Source organism: Numenius arquata, chromosome 8 (assembly GCF_964106895.1).
Source record: "Numenius arquata chromosome 8, bNumArq3.hap1.1, whole genome shotgun sequence".
Lineage (NCBI taxonomy): Eukaryota > Metazoa > Chordata > Aves > Charadriiformes > Scolopacidae > Numenius > Numenius arquata.
Window position 1 is genome coordinate 18,608,170 of NC_133583.1, and position 27,893 is coordinate 18,636,062.

At 48.3% G+C, this 27,893-nt stretch overlaps 2 protein-coding genes across 2 annotated transcripts in view; one reads left to right on the forward strand and one right to left on the reverse strand.

Annotated features, from left to right (window-relative positions):
- Positions 1-1,729: 1,729 nt before the first annotated feature.
- C8H3orf18 (chromosome 8 C3orf18 homolog) lies at positions 1,730-9,963 on the reverse strand. Its single transcript, XM_074152265.1, has 4 exons — positions 9,571-9,963; positions 8,164-8,189; positions 6,372-6,501; positions 1,730-4,428 (listed from the first exon to the last, which is right to left on the reverse strand). Exons 1-4 carry the CDS (start codon positions 9,802-9,804, stop codon positions 4,348-4,350), a joined length of 471 nt encoding a protein of 156 aa, XP_074008366.1. The 5' UTR covers positions 9,805-9,963; the 3' UTR covers positions 1,730-4,347.
- A 3,933-nt stretch (positions 9,964-13,896) lies between these two features.
- HEMK1 (HemK methyltransferase 1, mitochondrial release factors N(5)-glutamine) overlaps positions 13,897-27,893 on the forward strand; it is a 34,292-nt gene continuing 20,295 nt past the window's right edge. The window contains exons 1-4 of the mRNA XM_074151855.1: positions 13,897-14,154; positions 16,472-16,918; positions 17,398-17,489; positions 20,037-20,130. Of these exons, the coding sequence (XP_074007956.1) occupies positions 16,628-16,918; positions 17,398-17,489; positions 20,037-20,130 (477 nt within the window). The 5' untranslated portion in view covers positions 13,897-14,154; positions 16,472-16,627. The remainder of the gene's footprint in view (positions 14,155-16,471; positions 16,919-17,397; positions 17,490-20,036; positions 20,131-27,893) is intronic.

Genomic DNA, 27,893 nt, shown 5'->3' on the forward strand with positions numbered 1-27,893 from the left:
AGCTGTTACAATGTGAGACTGGAACTTTGTCTTCTCCTAAATGGATTAGGGATTGCAACTGCAAGAGACCCAGACTTTTTTTATGACATCAGTCAGGCCATTCTCAGCTGGTGGCATGGAGAAGGGATGGAAACTGCCTCAGCTAGATAGTAAATCCATTGCTTTAGGTCAGCAATATTCCTCTGGGATGTGCATACAAAGCCCTTCTCTTCTTTTTTTCAAAAAAGAAAAAAATAAATCTAGTCTTAGCTACCGCTTTAATACCCTGTTGGGAAGCCACAGTAGAAAACATGTCTCTATAAAACTGTAAGTGCTTGAGGAGAACAAGCAGAATTCCACACCATTAGGAGCTACTCTGTGTGTAGTTGAAATACCAGTCCACAGCTTCAGCTTCCATGGTCATGCAGAGATTTGGAATTAAAGTCAATGCCTGTTAAAAGTGGGCAGAATTCCAGCTGTCTTCAGAGATGTAGGATCTCGCACTGGATTACTTGGATTTTCTTTTTTTAAAATGATAAACAGTTTTTATTGCCCATATAGTTAGTTACCTTTTCCGTGTAGCCAAATCCTACCTCTAAGCAAACGCATTTCAGGTGTTTTCAAGCTCAGGCAGTTTTGGTCTGACTTGGTCAAAAATAAGAGGTTGTTACAGTCCGATCAAAACACGGGAGATGAAGGAGGTTTGTTTTCTAGCAAAGTTTGGAAAATTCTCATAAATGGTTTTGGTGAAGGCATAAAGAGTGTTGGCAACTTGCAAATTAGCCTTGGAGTTTGTTTTTAATAAAGGTATAAAATGTAGCACCTCAGGCTTCTGCTTTGCCTCCTCCACGTGCAACAACCTCAGCACACACATATCACCAGACAAGATGCGATTCCCTTTGTCTGAATTGGAGTTTGGGGGTTTACAAAACAAGATTTGGTCATTTAGGAGCACCCACAGATCTATATGACAACAAGGAGTAACGAGCAGGAGGAATCGCGTATGGAGGAAAACAGACAGACCCTTAAACCCAGATGTTGGTACCTAATTCCATCCTCTTGTATATCTTATGGTACCTCTTAACTGGCTTGATTGGAACACAAGCCGGTTCTGCTTCGCGTGTACACCCATAAGTCTCCACAGCTGAGTCTGTTTATGCCCCACATTGTTCTGTGTGCCGTACAACTATTGAGCTTCTCATACAGTCAATTCTGTTCCTGTGCACAGCCTCTTCAGTTAACCTGACAGCTTTCCCAACTAGTCCCAAGTTTTGGCTCTGTGGGCCAGAAGGTGAGGCAGAAATAACACCAACTGTAGCACCAGGGAGCTACTGATGCTGCTGTCCGCAATGTTCACCCCAGTGTGGGCAGGCTATCGTGAATGGAGCTGCAGGTGAGCCCCTAGTTTGAGCCCCAGGAATTCAGCTGGTTAAAGGATAATATGGCAAACAGACAAGTTGGAATTTGTCTTTGTGGATGGCCAGGATCGGGCTGGAAGTTCCTGCCTTCCCAACTTCTCCACCAGGCACCAAGCCTTCCTGAAGAGGTCTGCGTTTACGTGGTGTGGAGCACTAAACCTTGACCCCTGCAAAGCTTGTCCTTCCAAGTTTTTCACGCTTACTTCAACCTCTGAAAGAGTAGGGGAATTCACTGCATAAAAATTACCAACAGGTACTGAGGATACACTCCAGCAGTTTTCTGTGGAAAATGGAAATGATAGGGGGGCAAAAAAGACAGTCACACTAGATTTCATGTAAATAGTTTAATTATATTTCAATGCTTAAAACACAGAAACACTGGAATTAAATTACATCATAATGCTTCTGCTAAATTGTACATATACTTCCAAGAACTGTGAGAGGAGGCGCTACTGAACTAAAAGAACACTCCAGTACAAGCCCAGCAAATACCCGTAATATTCTTTTAGTCTTATTGTCTGTACTTCTTTAACTTAAGGGCGGTCATCACAGAACAAAGCCTACCATTACAGGAAGAATGGTTAAAGAGAACTCCTCTGTAGGTGTGTTTGTTATACAAGATATATCTCAGCATTAACGTGGAACAAGGTGCGTGGTTTTGCACCTGAGCTGGCAGCTGCCCATGCAGCACGTGGAGTTGGGGAAAGAGCACAAATAGGCTGTTGGTTTGAGGAAAGAGCTCAGCTTACACTTGCCTTTTACAGAGTTTAAAACAACAAATGAAGTTCCAATCCTAAGAGTTGTAGGGGAAAGAGAAGGAGTTGTAGGATTTAGATGAGCCCCTGCTTGTATCCCTGTGCTGCTGCAGCAACGTGCCAGCTGATGAAAAGAGAAATCCCATGACTCTGTGGCTGCCCTCAGTGAGCACTCGGAAGAGATGGTAAGTGTGTGTGCGGGTGATGTATTTGCTTCTCAGCTAGTCACGTAGGCATAACCTCTGGGAAGACCCACAAATAATGTCCAATTCTAAGGCCCTAAACCAGATTACATTAAGTATTTGCACCCGCGCACCTTCCTTCCAGCAGCATCCCTGAAGTGCAAACACCAGCAGCAACCAGCAGCCTGGGAGAGCCTCCTGGCTATGGAGGATGGGCTGTTTTCCACAGGTAATGACACTCCTGGCCCTAATACACTTAGAGAACTCCCTAGTTTTAAAATAGAGAGATACTGAAAAATTAGAGCAACTTAGCCCTGCAAAACTGCCATGAGGAAAGCTGTGTCAGTAAAGGAGGGAGGGCTGGTAAGGAACTCTGCACTGCAGGCGTCTGTGGCACGTGCCCAGGAAAAAATCTGCATTTAATAAACACAGAAAAATAAAACCCCAAAAGATTTGGGAGAACAAAAACTAACTGGCAACAAAGCACACGATATACCTGAATTGCCACTCAGTGAAACATCTCCTCACATAAAGCCTACCTCTACATCTGCATTCAAATTTTGGCTTGCCCCAATTCCCTTTTGACTGGTGCTGTGGATGGAATATGATCTGACTGACAAATATATGCACTGCAAAAAAATCAGGAGCTGATCAGTACACGGCTGGGCACTGATGCTTGCATGCTGGCCCCTGGCTGCTCTGCTGACCTGCAGCACTCAGGCCTGGTGGCCACCAAAAGGCTCTGCAGAGGACAGCCCACATGTCACACTGCAGTGTGCCAGGGTAGCCAGAGACCCCTTCACGCTCTCTCCCTCCTGCAGCCCTGAAGGATGCACAGGGAGAGAGATGCTTCAGGGTTACAGGGAAACTCCTGGCTTTCCTGCCTGTCCCACCTTCTGCGTTAGCAGGAGACACAAGCAGAGGCTAACACAAAGCTCCCTGTTTCCTTCAGCAGGAAGAAGAGAAGGCTCTGACTGCAGGTCCTGGCAGGTAAGGATGGACAAACCAGCTGTTCAGTCGTGGGGCTGTTGTAATGTTGAGCTGATACGTGTTTTTCCTTATTTAAAAGAGAATACTTCAAGGCTTAATCGTTTTTCTGGATAATGCTCTACACTGTGGAAACTTCCCTGAGCCAAAGCAGGAGGAGAATATGTGGTTTCGAAACGCCAGTTCTGCTCGGCTCCTCTCTGCAGCCCAAACACCATTATTCCTAGCTCGGTGGCAGAGTCACGTAGCCGGATATTGACACACACGCCCCTCTGCCTCTAGCTGCGTGAATTCCCCTCTGTCTATACGGCAGCCCTAATTTGGGATATTCAGCCACTTCCTCAGTTAAGATGTAATCAGCCAAATGTTCACCGTTTCACTTTTTAAAGCTAGTGAATTCCCCATGCTTCAGCATCTCCCTGGGCGCACGTTTATCAGCAGCCCACCTGCCACAAGGGGGATAAGCCCACGGTATGTGTTTTCCCTGGCGTGCCCCAGATTGCCACTCAGCGCGGGGAGTCCGCTCTCCTTGCTTAGAGGGGCTTTGCCACCAGTCACCCCTCCAGGATCTGCCAAAGCTACCGTCACTGTACAGAGAGGCTCATTCATTGCTTTCCTTAGGGTCTGGTGGCACAAAGCCAAGGGGGAAGCTCTCTGAAACATGCACCTCTACTCCTTCCCTGGCCCAGAGAGCACGCACCTGTGCTCTGACAAGTTAATCTACAATAAAGCAGGCACTGTTCCTAAGCACGCGGCTTGGTAGATGGTATCGGTCAGCACCAGCCCAGAAACTGGAGCTCAGGAACTTTTAGTGGTAACAGACGCACCAAAAAATCCCCACTGCCCTCACAAAGGGTTTGCTTCCCAAAGTGACAACAGTTCCCAGTGCTCGTGCCCATTTGTAACACAAACCAACGGGATGACCAGCTGGGCTCAGTGGATCGGCCATGCTTGCGGGAAGTCACTGGTTTGTTGGCTTCATCCTCCCCAGTCTCGGCATGATCCCAGAGCAGGGGCAGGTACCGTTCATGCATTGATGGCATTGGCCACGTCTGTGAACACAAGACGGCTGGGTCTCTGGAGGGCTCCTTGACTTGTCAGCAGAATCTGCGTTGAAGCAGTGAAAGATGAGACCCAGCGAAGTCCGCCTTTGCTCAGGTGCGTGTGCTGGGGGCACGGGCTGCACACTATTGTAACCAGATTCTGCCCCTTGCTAAGGGGAGGCTGCCTGATAACACGGTGTTAACAAGGCTGTGACAGCAAAATACAACAGCCCAGAGAGCAAGTCAGCACATCCATGCCAGCTCAAAATCCTCACATTATTGGATTACTGGGTCTTGCTATTTATATATACAAGGCAGCATGAAAAGACGTGAAACATCCAGAAGGCCTGGAAACATGCCAGAGACTGAACTTGGGCTGTTGTTTTAGACTCTCCCTCTTGTATTATTTTAAGCCTTTAAATTTGTGTACTTGCTAAGAGGAGGTACCTGCACATTAGCAAGCTCTGGAGAGATCTGACAGTCCCTTTATAGGAAGGATCTCCTTTTACTGTGCTAAGTTTAACTCTGGCCTTGTGATTTCCCCCCTTTACTACCTGAAGGGAAGTCCTCTATGTGCACTAATAGAGAGATCTGGTGTTTTCCCAGTACACACCCCCCAGAGGACAAGATCCTTTGCTTTTATACAACAGCATTGCTTTCCCAAAACCAGTGTATGGAATATGTTGACTATTTTTCAGATTGCAACACACATCTTTTTTGTGCTCTTTATCAGGGTGGGAAGCATGTCTCAAGGTAAATATTTTATAATTACAGTTGTATTTATTATCTCCTCTTTCCCTTTCTGCCCACACCACGCTTCCTACAGATTATCTGAAGGTGTAAAGTGTGTGGAAACTGAGAACTACTTGGGATGGCTCCTGCTCCTGGAACTGGAAAAGCAAGGGAAGACACAGGCAACACAGAAGCTGGAGAGGAACTCAAGAAAGGAGAGATGTCTACTCTAAGGGGAGGCTGCATCACTGTCTAAGAGACGTACCTGTTCCAACCATCCCTGCCGGCTCTGTCTTTCAGAAAGGCTTTTTGTGTGGTGATGGTGACAAAGGAAACAGAAAACACTGTGAAGCTGGCTGCAAACGATGATGAGAAGCCCTTCTTCCCTATTTCTCCTACCTCTTGGTAGGTGGGGGAAGGACACAGCCTCTTGTCAAAGATCCATCTGGACCATTAACCAAAAGCAACTGGCCAAGCTATCAAGCTCCTTCCTAACTCAGAAACGTGGTAAGTCAGTGGTCTCTGAGGTCCTTATCGTTTCTTAGCACACTGCATGCCTTTGAACACTCAGAAGTGGTCAAAGCAAAGCCTTCTTCCCCTCTCCCCAAATATCAAATAGAGAACTCTCCTCCCTTTGCTCTTTCTGAGCCGTGCCTGCTCTGTGCCCAGCCAGGCTCGCTGGAGGTGCTGACAAGACCAGGTGTTCCAGGCCACAACAACGCGTGGGGTTTCTGCCTGCGTTCCCCAGGGCTTGCAGCACAGTTAACTGTTAGGATTACAGGTTTTCCTTCAGCAAGGCCTTGTTCCACACTTGCATCCTTAGGCAAAGGATGATTTAAGAGATACCTTAAAACTGGGTGGAAATTACTTGCTTTTCAGGGCCAGAGCAAAGGAGCCTGAGTGCTTTGTGGGCATTGAAGCCTTGTCCCCCAGAAAATGGCATTCATTGTACGGCTCCCTGGTGGTGCCCTGGGTGGTAAACTGTAGTAAACTCACCCTTAATTACTGAAGTTGCCCTTTTCTCTCTCCTAGTTGAGTAAAGCAGCACTTTGCCTCCCCAGGCTCTTTGTCCTAGTTGCCTGACTCTTCAGTCCATCCTAAGCACTCCAAAAGGCTCAAGCCCCCTATCTCCAGGGCTAGCAGAGATGGGGCAAATCCTCCTGTGGTCTTACATGGTTCCCCTACCCCACAACCCTACAAAAACTCTGACTCAAACAAAAGCAGTGCAGGTACTAGTGGTTGTAGTAACAGACTTGCTGCTCCCTGCTTCCTTACCTTGCTTTGCGATGCCTGGGAAGATGCTGCATCTCGCCCATGTTCCAGCAGCTCCTGCTCCAGTTCATCCTGTTCCTCAGTGGGATCAAAGTTGTACATGGGCATGAGCTGGTGCCGTAGCTTCTCCAACCTGCCCATGGGAGGGGAGGGAAGGGAGAGTGTTGGATGGGAAGGACAGATGCTCAGGCTGCCTTCCCCACCCCACTGCTGAGGCTTCCAGCAGGCTGTCTCCCCTGCTGTGCAGGGATTTTGTCTCTGGTTGCTCTTGCTGGATACGGGTCATGTCCCGTCCTGCAGCGATGAGGATAAGAACCTACTACTCATGGCTGGCAGGAGTGGAAGATTCCCAGAGTGCAGTTACAGGGATTAATTGCTATCACTAATCTATGTTGGCAGGCATTACGTACAGAGGAGTCAGACAGGGATTTAAGTTCCTGCAGAACTTAAAAGATCAAGCTTTATGTGGAGGGACAAAAGAGACAGTGGAACATACTGGCTAGGCATTTTGTGACTTCTCCCCCTGTCCTTCTGCCCTCCACAGCTGGTCCTGCCGTGCCACACCATGTCTGCCAGCAGAAGTCCACTTTTAGCTCCAGTGGCTTAACAGTAGTACTTTAACTTTGGGGTTGAATTACACAGAAATGAATAGAAAATAATAAACAATAAATAGAAAATAGGAAAGAGTTAGAATCTCATAGGAGGCTGATGCCTGTGGACAGACTGTTCTTATTCTTGTATCCTTGCTCCAAGTGACAGAGCTATAAAGTATTACCCCAAGGGGTCTCCCTAAATACTGCGCAGCTCAGAGATGGAGGATGGATGGGTGGGAATCCTCCTGTGGAAACACTGAGCCCTGCCTTAAGCTGTAGCTGAGTTTTGGGGGGTTGGGGAGGGAAACACACAAGCAGTTACTGGTACTGTCACCACAAATATCTATTTTAGCAAGTGTTAGGATGACACATTCCTTCCCTGCTTCTATATGGGTTTGCCAACACAGCCATTATCTCCAGCAGTGCTATGTTGACAGGCCAAGCATTAGCTGCTCTTGTGGCAGTGCCCAGATCTGGGCTTCAGGGTCTGGCTTGGAAATTTTACGGTGGGCAGCAGCACTTCTTGAAAGTCTGTGGGCAGGCCAGGCCTGCCACAAGGAGTCAGGCAGGGAGGAGGTACCACATCTAATGGGTCTTCACCGGTGTCTCTGCTGTCAGAGAAGGAAGAATCAAGATGTGTGTCTCCTTGCACGCTGCTCTTCTCTCTATTTTCAGCCAGGAGCTTAACAAGGAAATTAAGACACTAAGTCTTGGGCTTGAAAACTGCATCTCTGCACTACGCTGCTGCCAGTTGCTGTGATTGCAGCTGAAGAGACCTTCAGCTTTGCAAGGCCAGTGTCATGGCCTGGGCTGTTGAAAAACAGGGATCTGGGAATGGCTGAAATGTGAGAGCCACACCTCTCATGAATCATGAGTTCCCAGCTTTTTTATACACTCGTAACCCTTTCCTCTGTTTTAGTGCATCTCATAGATGAAGCATGAAGAGTTTGCAGGATCTCTAACCTCCTCCTGCTCAACTGTGTTTTCCTTTCCAAAGCTGCGGAGGAGTTTTTGAAGCTCTGGTGTTAGAAGGTGGGCCAATACCAGGGGTGCAGTGTCCCTACTCCTGTCTCATTCCCATACAGCTGATTCCCAGAAGCCTTCTCAGACAGCCATCCCTTACACTCTCCCTGTCTCCTTCCTAGCTCTCTCTGGATTTTGAAGCACTGAATTCCCTTCAGCCAACAACAGATGTTACTTACCTCTTCCTCTTCCTGATATACAGAACCTGAAGGAGAAAGAAAACCATCATTACAACAGTCCCAGCAGGATGGGGAACAGCTGAGAAGATAAATTTTGGGCACAGGGCACGCAGAAAGGAGGTGCAGCAAGTCTGGTGTCACTGCGCACCAAAGCAGGGGGAAGGGAGAAGTGACAATTGCAAATGAAATTTCATATACATCAGCGTAAGCTCGGTAGCACATCATGTCTGACACTTAAGTGCTCGAGTGGCCTGTTATTAGGTGTGTTAGTAGTAGTAAGAGTGTTAGGTGTATTATTATTAGGTGTAGCTCAGCACATTTTTGGTGGATGCAGGACGTATGTTGTAATTTAAGAGCAGATGAAGAACCTTCCCTTTGTGGTTCTCATCTGTAGATTTCCTAGAGCATAGAAGTGCTGTTACCCCCTCCCCAGTATAAAGGGAAGAAGCAAAGAGGGCATGCTCCGTGACTTGCCTCGTGTCAGCCAGTAAGAGCGGCTGTGCTGGGAAGAAAGTGAGGCTTTTGGCCTCCAGAGCCTTGTTCTGAGAACTACGAAGGCTGGATGTTGCTCTTGGGAACTTACGACCGTTTCCAGGTTCTCTTAGGGGCTTTCGGAAAAACTCCTCCTTGGGCCTGCAATGAAATTTTGCAGGAGTCCCTTTCTGTAGGCTCCTCTGATGGTTGTGTTAGTGAATGTCTTCCTCGTATGAGGAATGGGAGCTTGCCGCTACCTTCTGTTCTCTGTTGGCAGGTAAACAATCTGGTTATATACCAAAAGAAGAACTGCAGCACTTGTATAGCCCGTGTCAGGCCCAGAACTATAGTTTCCGAAAGCTTCCGCCTGCAGCGTTAATGCAAGGTTAGTTACACAGCAAATCCTCAAGGACTTTGCTGATACTCAGCAAGTAGAACCTTGGAAATGCAGTCCAGAATGATTCTAGCTAAAATGGATTCAAGCTGCTTTAATTCAAAAGGGCCTGTCCACAGAAGAGATTAATGTGGTTCCAACAGTCTGCTTTAAAAGTTAATTTGGGTGAACTTTCTTGTGGGCCCCTGTGTTGACAAAGTTTAAATCAATGCAGCTCTTCCAGTTAGCAAGTCAGAACAGAATCTGCTTTGTGTTCTTTTAACTGAACTTCCTATTGCTATTAAAAATAAATACTGACCCTACATATGGCTTCCTCTAGGCCTGCTGAGTATCCCGTTCGGACTAGATACTGCAGATACATTGGTGCACTGGATAAAGGCCTTAAAAAGAAAACGATCTCAGGAACTACCAGTTCCCAGCAGTTCTAGGTGAGTCTTTAGTAGAATGCACATAAATCATTCAACCCACATCAGTCCTGGACCCACTTTGCCCTCCTCCACCCTCAACAGACAGAGAAATATTGAGCAGGGCTCTCTTACCACAGCTACAGCCAACCCAATCACAGTAATGATCCCAAAGGATAGCAGCATTGTGCTCACGCCGGGTCCGGTGGTGGCCACATCTGGGATTTTGGTGCTATTGAAACCGGTAGTCTCAGGGCTTATGGTAGCTGTTTCTGATACAGTCACATCCAGAGTTGTCCCTGGGTCTGGCTTGGCCGTGGCGGTGGTGGTGTGATACAAGTCATGCACAGAGGGTGAGCTGTAACTCATCCTGCCAGCTCTTGGTAGCGCCTGTTACCAAGCTGTTGTCCTCGCCCATCAGCTACAGAAGCAGAGAGCTGCCCTTTGTATCCAGGACCCTGATGTGAGACCTGTCCTGTAGCATCATCGCTGACAGTTTTTCTTCACAGGAACCACAGTGGTTTCTGCCTAGGAAAGAATGAGAACAAATGGAGAGTGCAGAGCTCTTAGAGACAGGCACAACCTTTTCCAAGGCTTCTCCATTCACTGGTACAATTTTTGACAGCAGCTCACAGGTACCCACTCAAAATAAGAAAAAGATTTTTCAGGGGTACTGAGAGCCCCCACAGTCACGCCTGAGTCACTTCAGTCTGTCATAGGCTCCCCCCTCACTGCTTCAGCTCTGTTTCCTTGCAGGCACCTGGCAGATCTATGTGGGGGCAACCTCAGAACCCCTGCCTTTGGTCTGCTCCAGGCTGAGCCAGGTGGCCTCTTTCTGCCTCAGGAGATAGAGCATTTTCCTGCTTCTGTCTCTTGCTTTTATTTTTTGGAAAGTTACATCATGGGTCCCCTTAAGTTTATCGGTGGGAACACATCCAATAAAATGGCATTCAGTTGTGAGGCATCCATATCTCAGGATGCTTTTTATTGAATCCAAAGTAGGACTTCCCTGTTGTGGTAGTGGCTGGTGACTGGTAGGTCACTGCACTATCCATCACCCTGCTGTCCCCCCGTCCCACGCGCTCTGGAAAGGCAGCTTCCTTAAAGCAGGGCGTTGCACCGATCCCCCATCTGCTATTAAAGACAGTATTTCTCAAGTTCCCCATGAAAGCACCCACTCAAGCTTAGTCATGCACTGCTAATTATCAATATTAATTTTAAAATGAGTCCAATTTTGGATTACGGTTGTGAAATTTGATAGATCTATTCATGCTGAAAACATGAAAAGCTTTAATTGCTTCATGCTTCTATTGTGCAAATGATCAGGAGTTGCAAAACACCATGGGATGATCCTATGGGAAGTATTTGCACAACTTCGTTTATAAAACCACTGTATATAACGTTAGTTCAGCAATTTCTTCCATGAAAATGCAGCTACCTCTGGAGCAGAGCAGTGCCAGCCCCGAGAACTACTGCCGCAGTCCTGTGATAACTTCTCTGCAGTTTAGCAGACGTTACAGCTCCGGACTGGAATGCAGCGGGACACAGGGGTTAATGAGCTCTGAATAGAAAAAGATGTGCCTGCAAAGAGAAACGAGCCATTGTTCTGCTCCACTCTGTTCTATTCTCGGCAAGGTTATTGCGCAGTTCCCATTAGTGTGACGCCTCACTGCTGTCCCTAACTGCATTAAGCGGGGTGATTAACATCTGTCACTAACAACTGAAGCAGAGAAATCACACCAGGCCAACAGCACCAGGCCGCCCCGTGGTCAGCCAGCAGCCTCAGTAGCCACCTCGACTTGCAGAGCACTCGTCCTGCATCTCCCCGAGCAGGTAAATCTCTCGGCACACACGCAGGATCTGTCTCACAACTCCCTGTGAACAACTTTGTGAAGCAGGAGTTGCTGGGGGGAGGGAGGGGTGTCGAAGTGCCTGGGAGACTCTGGGAGCTGTCAAACTCCCCTGAGTTTCTACAGGAATGTGAAGATAGCAGTTCTGGTCTGGTCCCACCTAACATCATTCTGAGACACAAGTTCATTGCAGCTGAAAGGGACCGTGTCCTTCACTGACCACCAAACCATGCCTAGTTTAAACCATGTGGCACCTGGATCTTCCCAGCCAGCACTGGCCACAGTGGAGCTCTGGTGTAGTGGACACAAATTTGATATCCAAAATGCCACAACAGCAGCAGCAGCAGCTACTGCCCAGCAGGGAAAGGGAAGGAACCACTGATCAGGTATTGGGCAGACCGAGCAGCTGCTCAGAGAACATCAACGATTTGTGCTATTCGGGGAAACTCTGTGTGACGATAATTCACATTTTAAAAAAAAGCCACCATCAAGGAAACAAAAAGTGGAAAAATATAGCCTAAGTGAAAGGAGTGAAGCGGGCCCAAGGGCTTTGCAAAGCATGGCTCTAGGTCTCCAATACCTCCAAAATTTTGGAAACAAAATAAGTTAGGCCTTCATCTCAATGTAGTGTCAGTTTTGGAAAAACACAAGAACTGGGATGTTGAAGCTGATAGCAAGCCTTTGGGTAAGATCCCTTCTGTATGGACCACACACTGTGCTGCTATGTATTGCTCCTCTGAATAAAGTTAGGCTATCTTAAAATTACCCAGCTGAAAATCTGGTCAAATGGGAATGGGGGCTCTTGTTGATGCTCTCAGGGTCCTGCCCATGCTGAAGGATTCCCAAGCCCAGAGACCTAGCTCTAAAAGTGGTCCTGTCTGAAAGGTTTCTGACATGGCTTAGACGACCAGTTCCAGGTGCAGATGAGGATATTTCTCTTCCCAAACCCCTTCTGGTCCAGGCTGCAGAGGGTGAGATGGGGAGGCTGAGTGCAAGTATGGCCCAGGGCCCATGGCTTAACAATGGCAGAGCTCAAGGTGGATGATCTTTCCCGCCACCTTCCTTTCCCAGTGGTCATCCTGGTGCTGGAATTTTGATCTGCAGGCTGGGCACACTCCAAGTCTCTGATGGCTGCTCTAGGGACAGGGACAGCTACTACCTACGGCTGGCAGGTTTCAGCATAGCCCGTGCACAAATAGAACAGAAGAGGAACCAGATCCTCAGCTGCTGTGAGCTGGTATTTTTCCCTTGCCTGCACCAACAGAGCTTCTCACACAGCCAGGACAGCTCTGTGCTGGGCTCTGCTGGGTCTGGGAATAAGGAGAACACGTTTCTCTCCTAAGCCAGCATTTCCAAACTGGTCTGTGATGGGCGCTGCAGTGGCCAGCACCTCCGAGGTGCAGAAAGTCGTGTCAGACACCAGCTCGGGGCTGCTGGCTTTTCTGAGTCTTGGCTTTAATCTCTCTGTGCTGCAGTTTCCTCTCGGGTTATGACAGGAATATAGAGATTTGTGTCACAGGGATGAAGATGGGTCACGGGGTCTCTGGATGAAGAAGGCAAATAATAACTAGTATTTTTTATGCATTACTTCACCAAGAGGTGAAGCGTCTCTAGTAACCCAGCAATGCCAACGGCACTGGGTTGCCGATGTGCCTTCCCAGTGCGTGAACTTGTGACTTACTCTGCCCCGGTTCTGGGGGGGGGTGAAGCCCCAACTGCCTGTGCCCGCTGTTCCGGAGCACCTCAGCTGTCACCTTCCCGCTGCCAGGGTGGTGCCATGCTCCCATCCCACCCCGGCAGCGGTGCGGGGACGCTCCCCAGCAATGTCACCTCTCCTCTGACCCCGCTCCGATATTGACCTGACACAGAAGCAATGACCCTGTCCCCTACCGCCTCCCGGGCAGTGCCACACACCACACACCCCCCCCCCGTTGGCTGGGGGACTCTTGTCCCGGCGGGAAGTCATCCTTCCCCATCCCGGGGAGAAGTTTCCAGACGGATAACGGGTGACACGGCCCATCCCGCTCCCAAACGCTTCCCAGGCGGTGAGGGATCGGCCCCCGGGGCTCGCAGCCGGCTCCCCCCCCCCCTTCCAGCGCTCCGCCTCTCCCGGCCGGGGCTGGCCGGGCCTCGCTGGGGCGGCCGGGACAGAGACGGGGTGGGGCACAGCGCGGGGCGCCCGCCGCCCGCCCTTCCCCGCCGCTGACAGGCCGCGGCAGCCCCAGCCCGGCGGGACGGGACGGGGCGGCCGGGCGCCCCCGCCGCCCAGCCCTCCGCCGCCGCGCCCCTCCCCGGAGGCAGCCGCCTTTCAGCGCCGCGCCCCCCCCCGCCGGGGCCGGCACTTACTGAGCGCTCCCCCGCTGAGGCGTCCGGTCCCCCCGGAGCGCCGCCGGGGCCTCCGGGGGGGGCGCGCCCTCGGCCGCGGGGCCGCGCTGCCCGCGGGGGGCCGGGCCGAGCCGGGCCGGGCCGCTCAGCTCCGCGCGCGCGCGCCGCCGCACGGCCGGCGGCCCCGCCCCGTCGCTCCGCGCCTCCAGGCGATTGGCCGGCGCCCGCAGGGCTCGGCTCGCGGTTGGTCAGTGCGCGTGTCACTCCTGCGCGCGGCTGTGGTGGCGGGCAGGGGGTGCGGCGGCTGTGGCGGCGCTCGGCGGGAGCGATTCGGCTGTGCGGCCGTTCTCGCCTCCCTCCACTCCCCCCCCCTTCCCCAATCCCGCACCGCAGGCTGAGGTGCGGGAAGGCGGTTGTCTACGGCCCCGGTTCCTGCGGGAGCCGGCCGCTCCTTCAGCCCCGCCGGTGGCGGTAGCCGTGAGGTGAGGCGTCGCTGCGCGCGCTCGCTCGCCTCTGAGGAGCCCCCGGGCCCGCCGCCGCCCAGGTAAAGGGAGTCCGCGCCAGCGCCGCGGTGGTGGTCAGGCGGGGTGCCTGGCCTTGGTCAGGGTATTAAGTGTGCAGGGAAGGCCGGGGCAGCTGGAAGGAATGCCGGGCTCCGGTCTGTGGGGCCCGTTTGCCGCCGGAGGGCCGCCCGGTCGCTGGTATGAGGGGAGAGCGAGCGGCTCCTTGTCTAGCAAAGAGGGACTTGTACCCCCTTCCCCGGTACGGCCAGCGGGGCAGTGCGAGGGGCCGATTCAGTTACGGCTAGCCCAGCTGCAGAAAGGTATCGACTTGTATGGTGCAAGCACCGGCTCCTGCCCCAGCCCGTGAGGGAGACGGGGAGTGTAGGGCAGCGGCTGAGAGGGGCAGGCCCTGCCTCTCGGCAGCCACCAGTATACACGTTGGCCTACAGTGATTGGGGAAACTGTGGGTTGAATGGACCACACCACAGAACTGCAGGGGAAGAAAAAAAAATCTGTTCCCTGCCTGTGTGCAAGCAAGTATTAGCACCAAGAAGTAGCATGCAGAGACCTCACATCAGTAGCATCATTAATGATGTCTCACATCGCTAATAGTGGCAGTAGTGGCAGCATTGTTCCAGCCATGGCCAATTAAAGTCTTATCTGCATCCCTGACAACACTAACGGTTTATTTCTTTAGTGTTCCTCTTGTGGCAGTATCTCTAAAACAGGGCCTTGGAGTGGGGAGCTGCTCAGGTAAAGATTGTAGCTGTCAGACTGCATATGTGTAACATAAAGGCAAGTTTTCATAGGGGCTGCTTGTCTCTGCTAGGGGTAATGAAGATGGTAAGAAGGGGATTCTTAGGCTCTTAGAGCACCCACCCCTTTGCCAGGAGGTAGCAGATAAGGCAATCTTGAGGTCTTTCTGCAGAGTATTCCCTCTGCTGCTTCCCTGGGCACTGTTGGGTTTGATTTTTGCACAGGAGGGCAGTGGAGGCCTGACTCTTCCCACACTTTGACTGTGCAGCAAGAGCAGAGCAGGCCCCACACTGGGGCCTGCGCAGGTGCCCAATGCAGCAGGGTCCGGGACTGCTGCAGGGCTTCGGTGCCAGCATCTGCACAGCTGGGAGCTGATGTAGCCCCCCCAGATCTCCCTGCAGCAGCATTCCTGCAGAGAAGAGAGCCATCACCCTGGGTGCCGCTGGCTGTTTGGGAGAGGTATTTTGTTGTTTGTGTGGTGGTTTTCTAGAGGAATTGGAGGTTGTGGCCTCTCTGAGACAGTGATGAAAAGCAGCCATCAACAGAGGAATGGGAATGGGCGCTCGGGGAAACCCACAGTGGCTCCAGGGACTGTGAGTCAGAAGGGAGGGGGCCCTCATTTCTGATGGATCACAGCAGGAAAGTGGGATTGTTGTTCTGTTTGTCTCACAGAGTTCCAAGCGTGATATGCAGCAGCTGTTCTGTAAAGTTTCATGCTCTTTGTCTCCTGCAGTCATCTTGTTTGTTTTTCTTCCTTCTCTGTCTGGCTTTCCTGGTTCTCTCCTTTAAGAGACTGACTTCCCTCTGGCACTGTTTGCCTTTTCTGGCTTTTGCATCTTTCAAGTGTTTCTCTTTCCTCTAATTGTACCTTGTGAGCTTTTTCTCCTTCCTCTGCTCTTAGCAGCTCAGCCCTGGCTCTGTGACTCCTTGTCTACTCTCTGGGGATGGTGGCAGTGAGGAAAACCCTTGACCCATGGAGTCAAGGTCTTCTGTGAGCACACCCGCTAACCTAGGACTTGTGGTTTGTGAACAAAGAGAGGAATAAAAGAAAGAATTTAGGAGAGACCGAAGGTCTTCCTGCAGGGAACCAGGGTGACCTACCTATGTAGGAGCCAAGGGCTAGAGCTGAAGGTTGGTGTGTCTGTGGCCTTCTGGGACCAAGGACAGGCAGGAGTCTATGTCTGTGTGTTGGCATGCTCACTTCTGCCCTGCCAAGACCAGGCTGGATGGGGCTTTGAGCAACCTGGTCTAGTGGGAGGTGTCCCTGCCCAGGTCAGGGGGGTTGGAACTCAATGATCTTTAAGGTTCCTTCCAACTCTAACCATTCTATGATTCTATGGGCACAACTGGCCTCCTAGTAGCTCTGGCATGTGGAGATAGGCAGCTCTGCAAAGAATTTGCAGGATTGCAGTGGCAGAGCTGGTTAGCTGTCACCTGAGTCTTTTCTTGGGGTAATCTAATCCTTTGTTACTCTTAGGGTATGAGTAGTTGATTTTGTACCTGTGGGCTGGGATTAGGGCAAGCAGTCTGCATTCTGTCAGAGAGGAACCTGTGATTTGCTAGCCCAAGGGATTCAGGCTGTACTCTTGCCTCCTTTTCTAGACCAGAAGAGCTTCAAACCAGTGCCATTTTCATACTGCCCTGAGGAGAATCCACTGACTGTGGTAAACTGGTGCTTAACCACAGTGACTTGTGGTAGCACCAAGTGTACTGTGAGTCTCAGCACTGACTAGATCAGCTGATGGCAACGAGGAACACATGTGGAAGCCGGGAACTGACTTCACAACGATGAGAAGCCTCACACACCCACTGCTCAAGAGGTTGTTGGGTGTCTCACCTCAGTGTGTGCCAAGGGAGTTGAGTCAAAGTAAAGGTCCTGTCCTCAGTCCCAAGTGGTCATCTCCGAGGCAAAGCTGTAGTGCAAGACCTGGTCTTGTGACTGCCACTGATGTGGTCAACTACTGGCAGAAGGTGTTTGAGACAAATGGGATTCCTGAAGCAAGAGAATCCAGTGAATATATCGTGTCATTTGTCCTGGGAGCAAAAACAGTTAAGTAATGGGAAAGGAATAAGGTCTGTGTGTGCCTCTCACTTTGTCATTTTGGTTGAATCCCTTATCTTTCTTTTTATCTCACTTATAGGAAGTAGAACATCTCCCTACCATAGATGGCAGAGGGGGTGAGGCATAGTTTATTAATGCCAGTAGAACATTTCAGGTGTCTCTTAAATGGCTTCTTTTGCAGGGACTGGAATATAACCCATGACATACACACCTACGCTGTACCCTGACTTGCTTGATGGAATGATTTTTAATTTTACTTATTTTTTCGAGCCCCCAAAAGCAGCAGGACAGTTGTACAGGTTTATTTTTAAATATATGGATATGTTCTAATCATTTGTGGTTTCCAACAGTCTCAGGTGTATGTGTTTGTCAGCATGCTGGGCCTCCCTGGAGGATGCCCTTGGGAGGGTGCAGGGGACACCCAAGTGGCACAAGCGGGCAGGTTTTAAAGTGACTTTGTATTCAGTTTCAGAGCTTGAATTCCAAAAGCCTCCACACTCCACTTACAGCACTGCAGCAGGAGCAAATCCAGCAGCTGAGCAACAAGCGACTGGAAAGGTAGGAGCATTCTCTTACAGTCTTTCCTTTGGAGGGTTTTCCTTCAGCCTTAATGCAGCCAGAAGAATTGTAGCAGAGAGAAGGCAGAACACCGTCAGCAGCTGACATGTCAAGTAACGGTACTGTGTTGGTCTCTGATGGTGACACAAGTGATGGGCATTTGCTGCTGTTGTCAGGTAGCAAATTGCCCGTCTGTCCTGTCTGTAAGCAAAGAGGGTCTGAGAGATGTTGCAGAGGAACAGGAAACTGGCAATACTGACTCTTGAGTCAGGTACATTTTCATTAAGCCCTTCTGTGCTGATAAAATTTAGCCTTGGCCCCTTCTGTCTGATTCGGTGCGCGCTTCAGCTGCCAGTGCTATACTGGTCTGTGGTGTTGCTGTGCTTTCCTTCCTAGGCTTTGCCTGCAGAGGGATTTCCCTGGTGTTAGGAGGTATCTGTGTTTTCCCTGCTGTAGCTTTGGTCTCCATTTGGCCTCCATTTGCTTGCTTTAATGCAAAAATTAAATGGGTTTGGTGTGAAGGACCTACTGGAACCAGGCTGGGCCTGAAGAGTAGTGTGTGGGGAGAGGAGATATTCAGGAACTTGGATCATTTAGAAGGGTGGGAGATGGTTGGGAGTACGTTTGGAGGTAGCATCCTACTGCTTGTTTATGTGAGTGTGGCTATGATGTGGATCCTCATTTTGCTGTGTGGATTAATCCTGCCACGACTTATGCAGAATAGGAAGTGAAGGTTTATCAGGGAGTCGGTGTGTTAGCAGTGGTTACTGTTTGTAGGAGCCGAGTGTCTTCCCTGAAATTTTTCTGCTGCTCTTAAGTCTTGTGTTAGGAGCAGAAATGCAAAATTCCCAGAGCTGTCTGACTTGCAAGTTGTTTTGTCTTAAGTGCTGTTAAGGTTGCAACAAATATCTGCTGTTCTACATGAAGTGAGGTGTGGTGCCTCACAGCAGCTGAAAACATGGCCCAAAATTCATAGAATCATGGAGGTTGACAGGGACCTCTGGAAATCTAGTCCACCCCCTGCTCTAAACAGGATCAACTACAGCAAGTTGCTCAGAGCCATGCCCAATTAAGTTTTTAATATATCCAAAGGCAGATTCTGTACAAGCTCTCTGGACAGCCTGTTCCAGTGTTTGACCACCCTCACAGTGTTGGAAAAAAGGGGGAGTGGTTCTTAGGTTTAAATGGAATTTTCTGTATTTCAGTCTGTGCCCTTTGCCTGTCTTTTCACTGGATACCATTGAAAAGAGTCAGGCTCCATCTTCTTTACTCCATCTCACCAGAAACATATGGTTATTGATGAGCTTTCCCTCCCCTGCCCCCAGCCCAAGCCTTCCCTTCTCAAGGCTAAACTGTCCCAGCTCTCAGTCTCTCTCCTTGTATGTCAGATGCTGCAATCCCTTAATCATCTTAATGGCCATTCATTGGACTTAAGAACCATTATGTCCATTACGAACCAGTATGTCTGTGTCTCTGTTGTACTGGGAGCCCAGCACTCCAGATGTTTCCTACCAGTGCTGAATGGAGAGGAAGGACCCCTTCCCTCAGCCTTCTGGCAACACTCTGCCTAATGCAGCCCAGGAAGCCATTGGCCTTCTTTGCTGCAAGGGCACATTGCTGGCTTATGGTCAACTTGTCCACCTGATCCCCAAGGCCTTTTCTGCAAGGCCACTGTCCAGCTGGTTGGCCCCCAGCCTGTACTGGTGCATGGGGTTATTCCTGCCCAGTTTAAAGGACTTCACATTATTCTTTGCTGAATTTCATGAGATTCCTGTAAGCCCATTTCTCCAGCCTCCTGAGGTCCCTCTGAAAAGTAAGACACCCATCTGGTCTATTAACCACTCCTCCCAATTTTCTGTCATCTGCAGACGTGCCAAGGGTGCTCTCTGTCCCTTCATCCTGATCATTAATGAAGATGCTATGCTATATTGGCCCCACTATTGACTCCAGGTGTACTCCACTACTGATTGGCTTTCAGCTGAACACAGCCCTCCAAACCTGCCAGTTCAGTCAGTTTTCAGTCCACCTCACTTATCTAGTCCATACTTCACTAGCTTTGATGTGAGGATGTTATGGGAGACAGTATCAAAACCCTTAGGAAAGTGAAGATAAACAGTATTGGTTATTCTCTCCTCATGCATCAAACTAGTCATTGTGTCATGTGTGGCTATCAGGTCAGTCAGGAATGATTTCCCCTTTGTTAAATCCATGTGGACTACCCCAAGTCACCTTCCAGTATTTAGTATGTTTGGAAACAATCTCTAGGACTACTTTTTCCATCACTTTCCCCAGTATCGACATGAGGCTGCCTGGCCTGTAGTTCCCCAGGTCCAGTGCTTGATAGCAAACTCTTTGGTGGGAGTGGGGTTCCCGCTCCCTTAGAGTGTGCATGCACGTTCCGCATGCAGTGGAGAGCCTTAGGAGTGTCTAGGTGCTCACCCTCAGAGGGGTTATGTGGTTGGTAATGAGGTCAGCATGGTATTGAGAGCTTTTCTGTGTTATGGAGTGTAGTCCTAAAGTGTTCACACTTACTTTTGCCTGCCGCAGAATGCCAGTGCAGTATGTGCTTGGTGAGTGGGACTTTCAGGACCTGACTCTGAAGATGAGACCCCCAGTGTTTATTCCTCGGCCTGAAACAGAGGTATGAATGTGGGCAACACGGTGGGGGCAGACTTGAATCTGTGAATTACTTCGTACAATAAAATCATAGCATTGCTATGGAGGTGCCCTGTATATCGTGACGCTGTCGTGATGAGAAGGTCAGATCACTCCTTCTAGGACAGAGAGGGATTCTAAGCTTGTGCTCTGGAACTGATGCTGGTGAACTTTGCCTCCTGGCTCAGAGCGAGAGATGTTGCAAGCTGGCCTATCGCTTAATTACACAGAGATCCATCTCCATCAATGGAAGGACTTGGCTTTCCTTCCTTATTTCTACTATAGTAATGATTCCTAGAAGTTCAGAACCTATACTGCTTAACCCAGTGGCTTAGTGCTTTGATACAAGGGTAAGAATCTCAAAGTTGTCCAAAGGTTGTTAGGAAAATCCTGCAGTAGTAGAAAGCTGCTGCTGGGAAATAGTAATGAACTCCGGAGAGCCTGTCCGTCCATGTGCGGACTAAAACAGTTCAGGCTGGTAGGAAATGGCACCTACTGCCTGTCTGATGGTTCCACAGTGGTTTCTGGACAAATGCTGGAAACTGAAGGTTTGTTTCCTGTTCAATAACAAAACAAACGCTGGAAACTGAAGGTTTGTTTCCTGTTCAATAACAAAACAAACGCTGGAAACTGAAGGGTAAGTTCTGACCTGGGCTGGAACTAAATGTGAATGTCAGTTGTAAGAATGTAAAGGACAACCATACATGATCAAGTTAAAACTCCATTTTCCCCAGTGTTCCTGCTGCTGAGGAAAAGCCTAAGAACTACACGTTGACACTTTCTCTGACAGTAGCCCAGCCTTCAGCTCGTGGACCATCATAGTAACGAAGTCTTTCTGTTTACTAGTCCTCAGGAGGTTGTAAGTTTTGTGAGGATTTTTTTTTGGTTTTGGGTTGGTTCTCTTTTATTATTTTTTTTGAGGTTTTTTTTTGGTGTCTTGTTTTGTTTTTTTTCCCTGATAATTAATTTTCTTTTGGAGCCTGTGTTAACCTTCGGAGATGAAGTGGTCTCCATAGTTTGTCTATTTAGGAGTCCCAGAAGCTTAAACCTGTTTTACTCTAATAGTAATTTCTTCGATTGTTTGTCTGCTGCTTGGTGACTGTTGTAATGTGCTGGCATCTCTCTGCTCACATCTCTGGAAGTAGAGGCCCATGCTGTAAAAAGAATAAAAGGCTCATTCAGTCAGAATGTTCCCTACTGACAATGTCAGAAGAGATGTGAAGGACTGAGTGGGCTTTGGAGATGGGAAAGACCACCTTTGCTTTTTCTGGGGACCGTACAGTGTTGGGAATGTGTGAAGAAAGCAGCAGCTCACTAAAGGATGCAGTCTGCGGAAGCCTTCATCTGACACTTTGTATGACACAAAAGTTAAAAGGCAAAGACAGCCTGTGCTTCTGTTCTGCCCTTTGAAGAAGAGGGTGCTATTGAAATCCATGAGAGGGTTCCAGACAATTTAGTGGGAATGAGCACAACTGCTACTTAGAGATCCTCTCACCTCCTTCTCTAGAAGAATATTCAGAACCAGAGCCTTGATTTGGTGTGGAGCATCAGCAGCATCTCATCGAGCATCCAAGTGATGACACATGTGTCCAGAGAAGGTGTGAGCTCTCTGTTGTGTCTGGGTTTGATCGTTCTGTGGTGATTAAGTTTGGAGATAGAGCTCGAAGGAATAATTTTGCTAGTTGGAGCCCAGTGATAGTTAGCATTGTTATTGTCAACAGTATTTGTGCTCCGGTTGATTCAAGAGAGTATTTCCAGCCTCTAACTCTCCCTTAATTTGTGGATGTGATCTGAGCATTAAAACCAGGGAGAACTTACATGTTCTGCGAGTCAAAACACCTGCTGGCAAGGCTTCCTCTGGTGCTGTGCTCTAATTCTCTCCATGCAGTGCCAGGCTTCAAGCGAAGGCCTGTTGTGTGGAGTGGAAGCCAGGGTGGCTGATGCCTGAGAATGTCGTTAATTGCACGCACGTGCGTGATTTTGGTAAAAGTGTCTCCACTGACCCAAACTGAAATGCAGTGCCGTGTAACGTGCTGTGTTTGAAACTACTTAACGTACTCTGGTGCAAAAATGTAGCATAAACTGCTTAACCCAAACCTTGTCTCTCTGGGAAAACTCTATTTGATGTGTCACGGTACTTACTATGAAGGCACGTTTTTAGCACATTTATTATGGAAGGCCGGAAGTTTATGATGAAAGCTCAGGAATGGAGCTCTGTTGGCAGCTGAGAGTTTTGTTGTGGTGCTGGGGAGGTTACTTGGACAGAAGAGCATGGGGACAAGATCCAGCTCTTTAGCAGCACCTGGCAGAACATTGCTTTAGGCATGTGCTGCTTCCAGGAACCGTGTACTGTGTGTAACCCGTTGCACAAGTGAGTTGGTGTCCTGATCCTTTCCTTTTGCTAGGGAGGAAAGGTGGGTCATCTCTGACTCGGACCTTTGTGTGGTGTGTTGGGGTTTGCCTGTGTTTTGTTTCATCAGAGTAATTTCTCCAGATCTCATTGGACTTTAAAACTGCAGTGGAAATATGTCCTTTCAAAAATGTTGAAGTTAGTTGCATCCGTTGCTCCCTTTCTGTTTAGGATTTGTCTGTAGCATTCTTAAAATCAATAGTGCTGAAACTTTTCACCAAATAACGTCTGTAAATGATCCTTGTTCTTTAGGAAGCAGCTCATTATCAACCTTGATATCACAGGTTGAAATTGCTTATCTGTGACTGCACACACAAGCCACGTGGCGTGTCTTGTACTTGGCTGAGTAAATGTGACCCCCTGAATTTATTTGTTAGTGCAGATACACAAGCAGCTGCAAAATTTGCTTCCTAGTTATATTTAATGTAGCTTCTGCAAATGCTCCTGCTTGTTGATTCAAAGTCTGAAAAAAAAGAGGAGCCATTTTAATGATGTACATTTTATTTTATGGTTACAACAGAAGGGTTATGACTCTTAATCCCAGATGCGTTGGTAATGGCATGAAGGCAAACACAGTATGACATAAACCACCGGCATTGTTTCAGTCCTGGGGACAGGGACACATGCAAAGAGAGAAGCTCAGTTGTCGCCTAATTTTGCCCTGTGTGAAGTTTGCCCCTTTGTAGTACGTTTTGTTCTCCCTGGTAGCTTAGCCCTCTCCCGTTCATTCCCTCTGGGAAGATTTTTTTCAGTTCATGTGGCATCGTTCTTCTGTTCCATGGGAATCCGGGTGAGGAGGGAACAGGCAGCCAAAATTTGGAAACTAGCAGCTCCTGTTTAAGCTCTGAGAGTGCGCTAACAAAGCTGATTGCATTCAGTCATAACTTCTTGGCATGCAGGGCTGATTGATACTTCTGCAAGCACAGACTGTGTTGGAGGAAAGTTTTGTTAAGCAGCCTTCAGTCTCGCCTTCCTCCAGTTACATGGCCCTCCATGAGCAAAGCTCTGGACTTGCTGCTACAAGCACTGACTGGGTTTGCAAGGGCTCGTGGAACCCAGCGTCCTGCTTTCCTCGTGTGACCACCAGAGCCAGGCTTCTGCAGCGGGGAGGTGTTTGGGCCAAAGTTTAGGGGTGTGCTCAGTCTCATGAATTACCTTTCTTATGCAATTATCATTGTAATGTCAAGGAATCCCTGTCTCAACATTGCTCAGTCACTGTATTGATGAAGAAAGTCCTTTCCCCAAAGCAGAGCCTTCTAAAACTTGGGCTGTGTTACCATCACAGCAACTTTGTGGATCAGAGGAAAAATAGGACAAAGAGAAAGAGAACTCAGCAAATCATGGATACATAATTCCTTTTTTTTCTCCTGGCAAATACTGGCTAAATGAAACCTTGCCATGATTTCGTTAAGGGAAAGTTTGGGTTGGTCCAGGACTTCTCCAAAGTAGTTGGAGTTCACCAGTCTTTTACCCCTAGAGGGCACTCCAGGCTTAGGCTCCAGGAGTTCCCGAGGGCTCTATTTCCTATTAATTATTGTAGGATTTCTGGCGTTTCTGATCCCCTCCTCTCAGATGCTGGGTTTTAAAGCAAATGAAGGCTTATTTGTTCAGTGGAAACAAAAATGGTCTCCTTTTATCCCTTGCAGCTACTGTGTGGGTAGAGTCAGATTCTCGGACATTGAGGTTTTTGATTTTGTTGGATGAAAGCTGTTGGGAGGAGACCTCCAGTTCTGCTTGGGAGGATTTTCACAGTTGCACCATCCCCTCTGACCCTCAGGCCACCCAGGAGTCCCCTCGTGACACCTCCCTGACCTGTTGTGATCTCAGCACAAGCTCATACCCTACATAATTTTTTTCCGTCTTGGCTTTGTTGTGGTGGCTCTGTCATGAGCCCATTGTCCTGTAAGGGGGTTGGAAGCACGCTGTAGGGTGAGGATGCATGTTTAGCCTGGGAAGCATCTTAGGGAAAGAAATTAAAAGTCTGTGCCAGGCTGAACATTTTTTAGTAGTCATGCAAAAAATATTGTGGCTGCAGTCTCTTGTGAGAGCAAGAAAAAAGACTTGGTGGGTCAGACTGTATTGGTCTGTCTAGTTCACTGTACCGTGTCAGATGGGGGCTCCTAGCAGATGGTGGGGGCAAAATTACAAGGGAAAAGACAGGTATGGAAGGATCCCCCCCTTCTTTTGACGGTCGGCAGTTAAGGACTGTTCTTAGCCAAAGCTGGATTTGGGGCCATCCTGCTTCATAATCACTAATGGATCTGTCCTCCATTAATTTGTTTAATCCTCTTTTGAGTCTGTCTCCAGCCTCCATGACATCATCTGACAGCGAATGTTTCTAATTTTGTATTTTAAGTGGGAAATGTGTTTTCTTTGATTTCGGTGCTGCCTGCTCATTTAACAGGAAAGCCCTTACTTCTTACTGCGTAACACACAAACCACTCATGCTCTGTATAGCATTTGTAATTTTCAGTCCTGTCACTTTCTACTCAATTCTTTTCCTACCCATGATTTTTAAGCTTTTAGCTTGTTTCCCAAGATAGATTGTTTCGCATGATAACGTGCTCAGTACACCGAAACCATAGTGCTGGAGTGTTCTGCGAAAGCACTTTGGCAAAGATTTGCTCAGAGAAACCTTTCATGAAGTTTAACCTTACTTCTAGTTAAACATAATCATTAACCTTTCAAGAAGGTCAAGCACACAGAGAAGGGAGGATTTTTGCTTCCTGACATGTATATGCAAATACACAGATCGCAAGGTGGGGCCTTTCTTCAGTGCTTTATGTCAAAACAGTGTACACATTTTTCTGATTTAATCAGTGCTAAAAGGAAGCTTTTGATGCAGAATGGCCTTTCATTTCCCTAATTTCATTGCCACAGCTGGCTACTTCTTGGAAAGTTCAAAAGGTCACACTGTGTAGTGGAGTACAGCCATGGATCAGGAGGAGATTGGCTTTTTTTTTTTTTTTTTATGGTTTTGCCTCTGACCAGTTGTCTCTTCAAAGGAAGGCTGCTTCTCCTTTCAGCATCACTGGCTTCCCAGTTTGGGAATTGAAAAGGATGATAGTGCCGTATCTTTTACATAGCTTAAGGTCCTATCTTGAAATATATATTATATAGACTCCTATAAGGTACCACAGAATCATGGAATTGTAGGGTTTAGAAGGGGCCTTTGGAGATCATTTAGTCCAACCCCCCTGCCAAAGCAGGGTCACCCAGAGCAGGTTGCACAGGAACGCATCCAGGCGGGTTTGGAGTATCTCCAGAGAAGGAGACTCCACAGGCTCTCTGGGCAGCCTGTTCCAGGGCTCTGGCACCCTCAAAGCTGAGAAGTTTTTCTACACATTCAGATGGAACTAACTGTGTTCCAGCTTGTGTCTGTTGCCCCTTGTCCCATCCCCAGGCTCCACTGAGAAGAGCCTGACCCCATCCTCTTGACACCTGCCCTTTGGATATTTATAAGCGTTGATGAGGTGCCCTCTCAGTCTTCTCCAGGCTAAACATTGAACATGTATGTGTATATTGAACATAAATGCAATAGGGCATTATTTAATAGATGAAAAATTAACTGCTGTTAGAATGTAGCTGTAAACAAATGCATTAAATTTGGAGTACTGCTGTTGTGGCCTCACATAGGTCAGATTTTGCCCATATGATAGTTTTCCTTCAACATACTGATAAAATATTACCTATTTCTGAAAGTGGGCCGTGGCACAGAGGCTGGGGAATGGAAATTATGAAGGGAACCTGTTGTTGCTGCAGAGCAATTGGAGCTGCCCTTTGAGCAAGGCACAAAATCATATATGCAGAAATAAATAATGCAGCCTGTACCTTGTGGCTGAGGGGATTCCTCTGCCAGAAGAGCTTGGAGAAAGATTTGGGGTTCTTACGGATATTGGCTGACTATGAGCACCTGTTTTCAGTGGACTGCCCAGCAGCTAATGTGGTCCTTGCATGTATTAACGGGGGATTGCCAGGTACAGGTAACAGGATTAAATAATCTGTGTACTGCAGTAGTGGAATAGTGCAAAAATATTACATCTAGTTATATTACTGACTGGTTGAGAAAGAAATGGAAAAGTAGGTTTGAAGAAGAATCAGTAGGTGGATTAACAGCTGGAAAAATCTGCCTTGTGAAAGACACTTTAGGTCATCAAAGACAAGCTTAGGGGTTAATTACATGGCACAGGGAGCAGAAATTTGATAAAGAAGTCTCTTTGGTTTCATAGACAAGTGTATAACAAGCACTATAAATGCAGGCCAGAAGAAAAGGTGCACATCTTTAACAAAGAGTGTAATTAATTACTGAAACAGCTTAGCAGCTGTCTATTGCCAGCTACTTTAAAATCAGGACAGGATGTTTTCCCAGGGCAGATTTCTTGTTCAAAAGGAAGTGGAGGAAGACATAGGATTGTTCCTGGTTAACTGGCCAAGATGAACTGTGGCAGTAGTTTCTCCTGGCTTCCTATGTAAGAAAAAAAGGCTGTGCTAGTGCAGAGGATACTTCAGAGTTGGTGATTTCCAGGACAGACTCAAAGTATAAATTTAAAACTAAAATCTGTGCTGAAGGCAGGGAAAGCAACAGCTGTTCCTTTAATTCAAGCACAAACCTGTTCCCCCACTTAACTTATATAGACTTTCCTAATATGTTTTTACAGATCTCTATGCTGTGCCTTTATTTTTTTTGGCCCTAAAAGAACTCTATGAAGTCTTCAGCTTTATTCCAATTGAAAGAGGGTTTCTCCGTGAGTGTCATCTGAATAGCTTAGCTCATCAGCAGTTAGAGCAAGACTTAGGACTAGAACTGGAGAAAAACAAACTATAGATTGGCTCTAACAAGAGAGATGGGTCTTGAGGGGATTCCCACATGGAGAGGGGAAAAAAAAATACCTATTTTCCTCTCTCCCCCCTGATTCTCTCAGACATCCAAGTAACTGGAATTTCAGAGCTAGGGATTAGTGAGCTGGACCAGCGCATCTGTCCAGATGCTGTATCAAGCAGTGGCCAATACCAGTATCTGCAGAGAAAGAAAATGCCTTGATTCTGGAGACAGGTTTGTGCTGGAGACCTGGAGTACAGCCGTTTTACAGTGACTTCGATCCACTCTTCTTGTCCCTCTTGGGCATGTCTAAGTTTAGACATGACAACTATGGTAATTTCTCTTGGACACTAGCACATATGGGTGGCAAAGGTTGCTGCCTTTTGGTGAAATAATTTCTGGGTGCTGTCACAGCCTCTTCTCCAACAGATAAAACATTTGGCATGTGCTGTGACACATCAGGAGCTTCTGTTGTGTGACAGAGAAGCCAAACTCCTTCCTCAGTATTAGGCATGCCTTT